Source organism: Ictalurus punctatus, unplaced genomic scaffold (assembly GCF_001660625.3).
Source record: "Ictalurus punctatus breed USDA103 unplaced genomic scaffold, Coco_2.0 Super-Scaffold_100046, whole genome shotgun sequence".
Taxonomy (NCBI): Eukaryota; Metazoa; Chordata; class Actinopteri; order Siluriformes; family Ictaluridae; genus Ictalurus; species Ictalurus punctatus.
In genome coordinates, this window is record NW_026521087.1 from 4,010,009 (window position 1) to 4,021,495 (window position 11,487).

The 11,487-nt window shown below is 41.0% G+C and overlaps 4 protein-coding genes across 4 annotated transcripts; 1 reads left to right on the forward strand and 3 right to left on the reverse strand.

Annotated features, from left to right (window-relative positions):
- Positions 1-5,112: 5,112 nt before the first annotated feature.
- On the reverse strand, positions 5,113-6,094 carry LOC128630156 (histone H3). The gene has a single exon (XM_053678778.1). It carries the CDS (start codon positions 5,654-5,656, stop codon positions 5,246-5,248), a length of 411 nt encoding a protein of 136 aa, XP_053534753.1. The 5' UTR covers positions 5,657-6,094; the 3' UTR covers positions 5,113-5,245.
- A 214-nt stretch (positions 6,095-6,308) lies between these two features.
- Positions 6,309-6,695, reverse strand: LOC128629971 (histone H2A). Its single transcript, XM_053678524.1, has one exon. The coding sequence runs from the start codon at positions 6,693-6,695 to the stop codon at positions 6,309-6,311; it is 387 nt and encodes a 128-aa protein (XP_053534499.1).
- A 1,721-nt stretch (positions 6,696-8,416) lies between these two features.
- Positions 8,417-9,588, forward strand: LOC128629972 (general transcription factor II-I repeat domain-containing protein 2A). Its single transcript, XM_053678525.1, has 2 exons — positions 8,417-8,807; positions 9,074-9,588. Exons 1-2 carry the CDS (start codon positions 8,417-8,419, stop codon positions 9,586-9,588), a joined length of 906 nt encoding a protein of 301 aa, XP_053534500.1.
- On the reverse strand, positions 9,376-10,677 carry LOC128630161 (histone H2B-like). The gene has a single exon (XM_053678785.1). It carries the CDS (start codon positions 10,624-10,626, stop codon positions 10,252-10,254), a length of 375 nt encoding a protein of 124 aa, XP_053534760.1. The 5' UTR covers positions 10,627-10,677; the 3' UTR covers positions 9,376-10,251.
- Between the last annotated feature and the right edge of the window lie 810 nt (positions 10,678-11,487).

Below are 11,487 nucleotides of genomic sequence, written 5' to 3' on the forward strand. Positions count from 1 at the left end.
AAATATAGATTGAACTTCTTCCTTACTAATTAAACAAAGCCTACAGAAATTAGTTGCACTGTAAGATTCCCAGCAAGCCATTTAAAGCCAAATTATCTCCTGTTACTTGAATTACTGAGCCAAACAATGGTTGTTCAAAACAAGGAAGCTGTATGCCTTCGGTTTCTTAGATTTTCAGGTCATCAATAAGGGGCTTTAGTATCACATCAAAACCATATGTCTTAAGATCTTCCGTGTAGAATCAAGCTGCAAGATGTACATTAATCAGTACAGAGTTACACTTGGGTGGAAGATTTTTTTTTTTTGAGTAAAATAGATACAACCAAGTTTGTGGATCCCCCTCTTGGAACCTAGAGGGTTAGCAGTTTCAAAATCGTTGTGATAGAGTAGAATCTGAAAAGCGTGCTTTTGCTGTGAGAACAGTGCATGGTTTTGGAAACACGACCCATCATTAATGACTTTGTAAACTCCAACTTTGTAAACTTGGGCGATCATTTGAACATTCCGCCTCATATTCTCCCTGAGTGGAAAGATCCTGATTAGTATCAATCTCCTGATCCATAGTGTGACTATGTACCTTGCTGAGGTGTTTTCGGAAGCCACTATAAGTACAAAATGATAACAGGCGACCTGGCTCTCCACATTTTAAATGTAACTTTTTGCTAGGATATAAACCATGTTGAAATTTTAAATGTTGACGAAGAACCAAACAAGTTCTGAGGTGTGCTTTACATACAAAACATGTGAACATCTTCAAGGCAGTTAATCTCGCTGCAGCAATTGTGCTCGAAGTTCTTTAACACGCGGGCTCTGCTTTGCTCTTCCGACATCAATGTTATAGATGGTGGTTTGGATAAATGTGTAGAAATCACAAAGAGCTTCATCATATGAGAAACTGAAGACATAGTGAGCTTTGAACAGTTCATCAAAAGCTGCCACTGATGTGTGCGCCTTACATGGGATCGCCTTTTGGTCGATAATAATGTAGAACTTTGGGATATCCTTCTTTCGCTCACCGATGCAGAGGAGAAATGGTTGTCTTGTGTCAGCACTCTCAATGAAGGTATTCACACTGGCTCCTTCCTGAAGGTCAGCAAAGGGACATAAAATAAATATGAAAATAAAACTCTTTGCATGTTTTTTACATTATCACTAGCACTGTCACATCTTGTTTGCAGGTGGTGTAAGCAAAATGAGATGCAGGTCTCAGAATCCCAAAATAACCTACACCTCAAGAGCTCCTAAAATTAAGATCTGATGTTTAAATATTAACTTTTGCATACCTTAAGGTAGCTCACAAGATGGCTGGTTGCTTGAACTGAACTGATCTTGGATATTTTTTTTCTGGCCTCTTGAGGTTGGAGGGAGCAGATGCAGCTGCAAAAGGATTGAGGACATATCGCTGTCCCATCCTAAAGACATCACAAAATAATTAAATGATCTCTCTTTAATTATTTTTTAAAGACTGGAACATTTTTAAAATACAAAACAGTTTATACTGACCATTTTAGTCCTCAGATTCAGGTTCAGTTCCTGACAGCAGCTCGCCCATATTCTTAAGAGTCTTGCAGTCTGCAATGATTTTTGGCTTGAAGAATATTGACCACTTTGCCAGGAACTTCTGAGACACTTCGTCACCAAACATCATGGAGAAATCGTGGTCGATCTTTAAACAAGGTTTATACAGGTTTAAACATAACGGACATAAATGGATAAAAGGTCAAATACTAAAAAATAAGATCTGCTGTGTTATTTATGCATACATTTGGGATATAAAAGATTAGAACGTTGAATTTCTCAGTTTGGACCGGCCTGTTGTTGTTATGGTGATCACTGAACAACTCCTTTCTCTACTGTACCAGTGAACTCCTTTAATAACTACAGAGAAGGTCATTTCCTTTTCAAAACTACTTCCAAAGCTAAATATTTTCTTACCAATCCAGATACAGCAAGGAAACAAGTGAACAAATCCAGGACAGAAGATGATGCATCCTCACCCACCATCTTCTGTCAATACTGGAAAGTCGCTCATCTTCTCATCAGTGGAATATCGTATTGTAGATATCGCCTCCCTGCACTCCTCACCAAATCGCTGTTGACAGGTTAACAGAGATTCTCATCTGGTTTTTGGACCGTCCTGAAGAACAGTCTTGGAATGACACCGGGAGCCAGCACAGGTGTTATGTTGAACTGTCTTGATCCTCCATGCAATGAAGCCAGTATTACCCTAAAGGATCATAGTAGTGTTCCTGTTTAAGAAAAGACCCAAAGAGAGGCATCTAGTTCTTGGCTTCAAGAATGAATTACTCAACACAATAAGTTCACACAATGACTATATAACATTACAAAAACAAGTGGAAAATACAAAGCTGAGCAACCTATAAACACTCATCTAAAACAAGATCATTTTAACTTTAAAACTATAAAAGGGAAGAAAATATAAACACACACACTGGTTTGGGTTTTCAGACAGAATACAAGAACTTACATATCCATGTTTGGAGAAAGGATCTTGGAGGTATGGAAAAAGTGTCACAATTCCCAGTGCATAACTGGTCCTCACACTTGAGGATGGAATCATCCTTTCAAAATAAATCAATTTACTTTGCAAGTGTGTATGTTTTGCAAGAAGTTAAAGGATAAATTCCCCTTTTATAGCAACACAGAATAGCATTCTTTAGCTGCGTCACATGAATCTGTTGTGATGACAAAGGGAGGGAAGTGACCTCCAATTCTTACCCATGTAGCTCTAACATATGCCACACGTAAACAGATGGTGAACGTCCTGGTTGCAGACATGTTAGTGTTTTGGTCTTTTCATACTCCTTGAAGATTTCCTCACTCTTTGGATTGGCACTCAGAACACAATCAACTTTCTGCCAAAACATCTTACATCGTTATGACATGCTCATGGAAATTTAAGAGGATTTTTAATGCCTTTCCTTTATGTCGAGAATACATTTACAAAACACTTCTACAGATAAGTATCAATAATAAACAATTATGTAATTGAGGATTTTAAATGCATTTATTCAAAGCTTACCTGTCTTGCTTCATTCTGCTCCATTAACCCTGTTGGGTTCCTCTTCTTTCTTGTGGACTCCAGGACAATTGTGGAATCTGATGAATGGGATGAAGCTGGGGATAGTGGAGTCAGTACAGAGGAGGATGCTTGATCTGAGACCAGCTGAACATCCAGATCTACAAAATCACAGACAGAACAAAATCAATTTAAATGTACATGTATTTATCAGTAACAAAAGCAGTTCAACAAATACTTAAATGGTTACATAAAAAAATCTAAAGTATATTATCTTCATTAAGTACTTTCCATATACGAATAAGATGTACTTAACGTAATGATCAATAGTATAGCAAATGATAATAGTTTGAGGTTCTTCAAAAAGATATTTTAGACTCTGCTCCTAGGTAACTACATGGCCTCGTCTATTTCACTCGAGAATATCCACAAATAGGGGAGAACATTACAAAAATAAAGGTAATGTATACAATAATTATCATGAACGGGTTTAAAAAGGGGGAGAGAGAGTAATAGTAATCATGTAATATTTCTTGGCTAACTACCACAAACTTGGAACAGAATACCCCTTCAGGGAAACTGCCGTTCCTGAGTTTGGACACACGAGGGCAGTCAAGCTCCATCCAACACAACGCCGCCTGAAACAGAAGGTAGCTTTGGGCTATTTTACACTGACGCAGCTCATCTGCGTTATTACTGTGCATTGTCTAGTTTTCACGTATCGAGTTCAATACACGGAGCTTCTGAACTGTTTAACAGCATCATCATTATGATTTAATTTTTAAAGAACGCACCCTCTTCTCTAGACATGGAAATGTCGGGGTTTTTTAAAGTTTACATTGTCACAAAGCAGCTGTACAGATATCTGGATATATTATTTCAGTGTCCATTCTTCAACACGACAGATGAACAAACAAAGAAACTAACCACATGAAAAGGTTAGATAGACCAATGATTAAATACTACTCCGTTCAAATGAATACAGAGGCCAGCTCAGATACCACAACGTTTAAAAACCTCGACATTCGCGGCGTCATAAAGGGAACAACCGTCAAGCATACCATCAGGAAACTTACAGAACTCTGAACGTAACGTCATAACAGATCTTATGGCTCGCTCCTCCGATTTGACTACATATGTCTGTGCGCGCGCGCCGGGGAGACTGACCTAGACACGGTATAAGGACAGAACACAACACACATTTAAAACATATTAACACATTAACATTATATCATGTACATAGCAGTATAGTTATCATAATAAATTACACAAATTAATTGCTAATATTAACATTATTAATGTCTTTCTTAATATTATTAGTCATTTCATTCTCATCACTGCTCCTACATAACTTCATGTGTTCCCTAGGTGGCCTCGTCTATTTCGCTCGAGAATATATATGGTTATTACCATTTTATTCCCTATTTATTCATTTTAACATGAGCTCATGTCTACAATTGTTAAATAACAACAATAATTATCATGGACGGGACAAAAGGGAAGAGAGAGATTAATAATAATATCATGTAACAGTTCTTGCCCAGAAATCCGCTTCTAGAAAATCGCCGTTCCCGAGTTTGGCCACACGAGGGCAGTCAAGCTCCATCTAGCGCAACACACAACGCCGCCTGAAACTGAAGGTAGGTTTGGGCTATTTTACAGACACAGCTCATTACTGTGCATTGTGTTGTTCGGACATAACCACAATTAACGGCTCATCTATATAAACAAACATTAATATTCATAGCACTATATTTAATATAAAACCTTGTACATCATTTAAACATATATATATATATATATATATATATATACATATATATATATATATATATACATATATATATATATATATATATATATATATATATATATATATATATATACATATATATATATATATATATATATATATATATATATATATACATATATATATATATATATATATATATATATATATATACATACATATATATACATATACATATATATACATATACATATATATATATATATATATATATATATATATATATACACACACACACACAAACATACATATATATATATAAATAAAAGTGTCATTTTATCTCTGTACCACGTTCTAATATTGAGACTGCCGAAGAAAGAAAATTTTCCGTTTTCTGAGACGATGAAGTGGCTCTGAAAAGAGCCTTTGTGTATATTAGACGGAGTTGTGGTTTAAGCGCGTTCTCCGCGAATACGACGGGCCAGCTGAATATCCTTGGGCATGATGGTCACTCTCTTGGCGTGGATAGCGCACAGGTTGGTGTCCTCGAACAGACCGACCAGATATGCCTCGCTCGCTTCCTGCAGGGCCATGACGGCCGAGCTCTGGAAACGCAAGTCGGTCTTGAAGTCCTGAGCGATTTCTCTCACCAGGCGCTGGAAGGGCAGCTTCCGGATGAGCAGCTCAGTAGACTTCTGATAACGACGGATCTCCCTCAGAGCCACGGTGCCGGGCCTGTAACGGTGAGGCTTCTTCACGCCGCCGGTAGCCGGCGCGCTCTTGCGGGCAGCCTTAGTGGCGAGCTGCTTTCTTGGCGCCTTGCCACCAGTGGACTTACGGGCGGTCTGCTTGGTTCTTGCCATAGCGTCAAACTCTGCACTTCGCGGATAGAAAAACAGAATAAACTGCGCGCGCGAACGCGGCCTTTTTAAGCCATAACGCCGCCCTGCGCTGATTGGGCGTCTCGAACGCGCTCGTCTGCTATTCGATAGAACGTTTTACGTCACCTGTTGACTATTGGACCGTCTTCTCTGCCACCGTTCGAAACACAAGACGTCCGCCACTATTCTATTCTATTGGCGCTCTCTGTAACACAAATGCTTTGTTCGATAGGAACACACACAACGCCGTCACAAACCATTTTCACTCCTCAGACTTCATTTAACCAGCACGCTAACTGCTATTGTTCTTATAGTCATTACTTAAATATGGTATCAAATCATGACTACAAAATTATCGTCCTTTTTTTTATTTATAAATATGCTGTCTTAAAAGTGCACAATTTCACCCCTCAGATTTCATTTAGACAACACGCTAACTACCACTATTACTACTACTACTTAACGTTATCACATAATTATTAGCAAAGTATAACGCTTCCGTTTTCATTTCAAACGTGCTGACTTTCTAGTGTACACTTTCAGTAGAAAAACGGGTGTAAAATTGCACTTTTGAAGCAAAGATGGTGGCTCTTAAAAGAGCCTTTGGGTACTGACAAAGCAGCAGTGGACGAGTTTACTTAGTCTTGACGGCCTTCTCGGTCTTTTTAGGCAGAAGCACAGCCTGAATGTTCGGTAGCACACCACCCTGAGCGATGGTCACTCCGCCGAGCAGTTTGTTCAACTCCTCGTCGTTACGCACGGCGAGCTGCAAGTGGCGGGGAATGATACGGGTCTTCTTGTTATCACGGGCGGCGTTACCGGCCAACTCCAGGATCTCAGCGGTCAGATACTCCAACACTGCTGCCAGGTAGACCGGAGCGCCGGCACCGACGCGCTCGGCATAGTTGCCTTTACGCAGAAGCCTGTGCACACGTCCCACGGGGAACTGAAGTCCAGCCCTGGATGAACGAGTCTTGGCCTTAGCTCTAGCTTTTCCGCCGGTTTTTCCTCTGCCACTCATCTTGATGCTCAAATCTGTTCTAACAACAACTCCGAAATAAACGTTACACCCCGAGCTCTCCGTGATATAGACAAAACGGCCAATCTCTTATTCGCTAAGAACGCAGTGGCAGATTAGCCAATCAAAAACAGGCCGTCGAATTCCAGCGTCACCCCTCCCACCCCTGTTTGTGCTTGTGTGCTTGTGTGTGTGTGAGAGAGAGCGCGCGAATGAAAACAGACAGAAGGGAATATTCATACAAAAGCACGAAGTAACAACTATATACTGAATTTATTTATTCTTATCATTAACATTGATTTATTATGTATCAATATGTTATCCTACATATTCTGTGATCGTTTTGGAGATCAGGAATTACGTTTAGGAATCACGATCAGGATTCTATTCTACTGTACTCTAATCAGTATCATGTGTACATGATATATAGCAGATATGCGTATCCATACTATTGAATGTTTCTAACGTGTATTGCTTTGATTCCATAAAGCTTGACTGAAAATGAATTGTTGCTCTTTAAAGGAAAATATGGGTGGCTCTTAAAAGGCCGACTAGACAGCAACAGTCTCGCGTAGCGCACATGAAAAGGCGCGGCGCGCGTTGTGCTCAAGCCGGCGGGCTGCGCATTTGGCGCGATGTGGTGTGTAAAAACGGGCGAAAAGCAGGCACGGCCGTCGTATGCGTTCTGGGCCGAGTTAAAGAGGAGCCTTGGGAACGAGCCTGATGTCTTTGCAGCTGTCGAGTGGTGTGTGTAGTATCGGAAGCAGAGCGCGCTGGGGGCCGTGTAAAGCACAGCGCGCGTGACTATAGGCTCCGCTATAGCCTTGTGTGTGTGTGTGTGTGTGTGTGTGTGTGTGTGTGTGTGTGTGTGTGTGTGTGTGTGTGTGTGTGTGTGTGTGTGTGTGTGTGTGTGTGTGTGTTGTATTCCATGCTGCTAGAACATTCTTTTCAATGTCTATGTGCTACTAGAACACTCTTTTGAATGACTTTGTGCTAATGTCACATTAGTTCGAATGACTAGGTGCTACTACAACAGTATTTAGAATTATTATGCGCTTCTTGAACCTTAGTTCAAATGACTATGTGCTACTACAACAGTTAGAACAGAGATGGCTAAACTACGGGCTGTGGGCCAAAGTTGGCCCGTGGTGACTTGATTTGGCCCGCCATGCCATGTGTGAGAAGGGGGGGGGTTAATTGATGCTGATCTTCATTTCTAATTTAACATTTTTTATTATTATTTTTGAGCTACAAAAAATGTAAATTGAAATTAAATGTAGAGAATAAGAATTAGAATTTTATTTAATGTATATGCATACTTCAAGGCCAGCGTTCATTGCGACAGTCAACAAACAGGTAATAATGGAGAGATCCAGGCACTGGCACACAGACAAGAGGAAATTTAAAAAGATTTGGCAAGTTGACTTTTTATTTACTGAAATCAACTCAAAGGCAGTGTGTCTAGTTTGCAAGCAGTCAGTTGCTGTTTTGAAAGAGTACAAAATCCGTCATTATGAAACAAAACCTTCTTCAGCTTTCTCAAAGGACAGTGGCGAGGCATAAAACAGAAGGCTAACGAGCTGCTTGCTAAACTTCGATCTGAGCAGAGCGCACTGCTACGTCCTTCATCAGCTCAAGAAAGTGCCACACGGGCCAGCTATCAGATTTCCTGTATTTTACATCAAGAACAGCTATGTGCCCAATCCATCGGGCTTGTGGATGTGATGCGTGACGTCGTCAAAATTGTGAATGATATACGCTCCAAGGTGCTCTCTCACCTGCAGTTCAAGGTACTGTCGGATGAGATGGATGCACAATATGGTGATGTGTTGTACCACCAGGAGGTTAGATGGCTGAGCAGAGGAAAAGTTCTCAGGAGATTTTTTGATCTGCGTGATGAGATCAGAGCTTTTCAGGAAAGCAAGATTGGTAGTATTCAAGAGCCCATGGATAAGAAATGGCTTTCTGACCTGGCTTTCCTGGTGGACGTCACAGAGCTGCTCAATGTTTTAAATGTTCAGCTCCAGGGAAAAGACCAGATTATCACCCAGCTTTTTTATCACGTCAGAGCCTACAAACAAAAAGTACTGCTGCTCAGAAGACATCTCTCAGCAGGTAACATTCACAATTATAATATGCACCATAATTTTATGTGCAGTTATTGTTATTATTAATACCTATATTTAGTTAGCATTTATATCCAGTGGTGTCAGCTTTGGGTTTTTTTTGTTAATCAAGCTGATAAATTTTGTGTCAAAGTTCTCTTAAATTATCATGGATTAATTTCCTCGTTTTGTCAGTTATTTATTCTATTTGCCTCCCTCTCTCTTCTTTCACTCCCTGTCTCACACTGTTCCTCTCTCGCTCATCTCCACATCCAGGAAATTTAGCCAATTTTCCCTGTTTTAGAGAGGCAGGCATGATGAAAGAGAAGGTACCTGAGTATGATGCTGTTCTCAGCAACCTTATCCAGGAGTTTGACAGTCGCTTTGAGGACTTCAGACACACTGCATCTGACTTTGAGTGGTTTGTTCAACCTTTCACCATCAGTGTGGACACAGTCAGTGATGATCTTCAGATGGAACCAATTGAGCTTCAGTGTGATTCAGAACTCAAACACAAGTTCAGGTCCCTTCCCTTGACAGACTTCTACAAATGTGTCCCAGCAAACAGGTTCCCAAAGATGTGCAAACAGGCACAAGTGATGCTGTCTCTGTTTGGCAGTACCTACCACTGTGAACAGACTTTCAGTCTGATGAACTTAAACAAGTGTAAACTGAGATGTAAAGTAACTGACTCTCACCTCCATAATATCTTGACTTTGACAGTAAGTCCACTGCATCCCAATTTGGAAAAACTTTTGAAAAATAAGGTCCAGCTTCATGTGTCTCATTAGAGGTCACTGATATTGCAGGCAGTAGGTATTGAACATGTATTATAAATGGGATTGGTTCTATGTTTTAATTATACTATAAGTTTCATTGAACTATAGAACTCTGAAAATAAAACTGCATTAGTGAAGCAGATACAGACTAACGTTTTCTATTAATTGATTTATTTGTAAATATTATGAAATGATAAATGAGAACCATGGCAACTTTAATTTTAATATAATACAGTTTGGTATAATGCAACTACTTTTGCCCCACAGCCCTCAATCAAGTTTGATTTTTGGCCCTTCACAAGAAAAAGTTTTGGCACCCGTGATTTAGAATGATTATGTGCTATTAGAAAACCATTTTCAACTACTTCCTGTTGCCACAATCTTAATACGAATAACTTTGTGCTGCTAAAGTCCCATTTTGCATTGCTCAGATTATACAACCCCCGAAACCGTGCTATAACCGTTTAGATTTACTCATCTCTGCATTTAGCAGACTGCTGGAATTACCCAAAAGCCTCAACATCCGCGGGAGTGCAGCGCTTCAGAACTCCCCCTCCCTCTCTCTCTCACACACACAGCGAGAGAGAAAGCGAAAGAGAGGAAATTACTCTTTGTATGAAAAGTGGGTGGCTCTTAAAAGAGCCGTTGGGTTGATGAAGACGGCGTTAACGCGCTTTACTTGGAGCTGGTGTACTTGGTCACGGCCTTTGTGCCTTCGGACACGGCGTGCTTGGCCAGCTCCCCGGGAAGCAACAGGCGCACGGCGGTCTGGATCTCCCTGGAGGTAATGGTGGAGCGCTTGTTATAATGAGTCAGACGAGAAGACTCACCGGCGATGCGCTCAAAAATATCATTCACGAAAGAATTCATGATGCCCATGGCCTTGGATGAGATGCCGGTGTCAGGATGCACCTGCTTCAGGACCTTGTACACGTAGATGGCGTAGCTCTCCTTCCTGGACTTTCTGCGCTTCTTGCCTCCTTTGCCGGCCGTCTTGGTCACGGCTTTCTTTGAGCCCTTCTTGGGCGCGGTCTTGGCTGGATCGGGCATGATGCTGCTCCTCGAGTATACGAACAGTAAATGACTAGCGCCCGCCTCGCGCCCGCTCTATTTACAGACCCACATGGTAATAACGCCCAGACAAGACACCTTTTTTTTTGATTGGACACAATTCGATACCTCCCCCTGCATGGCACCTCCTACTGCACTCTGTTTCCTCCCTCCCTCCATGCTTCCTCCGATACGCTTTGTTTCCCTTCCCGCCCTTGTACTTTCAGGACAACGTGCACTATGAAAAAACAATTGGCTTGAGAAAAAATCGTTTTATATTATATATGCATGTATGCGTGTGTATGAGACAGAGAGAGAAATATAGAAGTAAGTTTATACTAAAATCATTTTCTAAATCGTATTAATCAAACAGTTTATAATATTGAATACTGTGCATATATATATATATATATATAGTTTATTACAAAAAATACAAATAGATCTACCACTTACGCTATCTCTGTACAGCGTTTGATACCTTATGTTTCACGAAAGAAAAAGCCTTCCCCCCCCCCATACGGAACAGCTCTTTTTCTAGACATGTGGGTGGCTCTTAAAAGAGCCGCTGTGTTCGCGTCGTTCGGTGTTAGAGCGTTTAACCGCCGAAGCCGTACAGGGTGCGTCCCTGGCGTTTCAGGGCGTACACCACATCCATGGCGGTCACGGTCTTTCTCTTGGCATGCTCGGTGTAGGTGACGGCGTCGCGGATCACGTTCTCCAGGAACACTTTCAGCACGCCGCGAGTCTCTTCATAGATCAGACCAGAAATACGTTTTACACCACCACGGCGAGCCAGACGGCGAATAGCTGGCTTGGTGATCCCCTGGATGTTATCGCGAAGCACCTTACGGTGACGCTTTG

Coding starts and splice junctions, on each gene's coding strand:
- LOC128630156 (XM_053678778.1), bottom strand. CDS start 5,656: ATGGCAAGAACCAAGCAGACCGCCCGTAAGTCCACTGGTGGCAAGGCG.
- LOC128629971 (XM_053678524.1), bottom strand. CDS start 6,695: ATGAGTGGCAGAGGAAAAACCGGCGGAAAAGCTAGAGCTAAGGCCAAG.
- LOC128629972 (XM_053678525.1), top strand. CDS start 8,417: ATGCGTGACGTCGTCAAAATTGTGAATGATATACGCTCCAAGGTGCTC. Junction 8,808..9,073: donor CAGAAGACATCTCTCAGCAG/GTAACATTCACA, acceptor CTCCACATCCAG/GAAATTTAGCCAATTTTCCC.
- LOC128630161 (XM_053678785.1), bottom strand. CDS start 10,626: ATGCCCGATCCAGCCAAGACCGCGCCCAAGAAGGGCTCAAAGAAAGCC.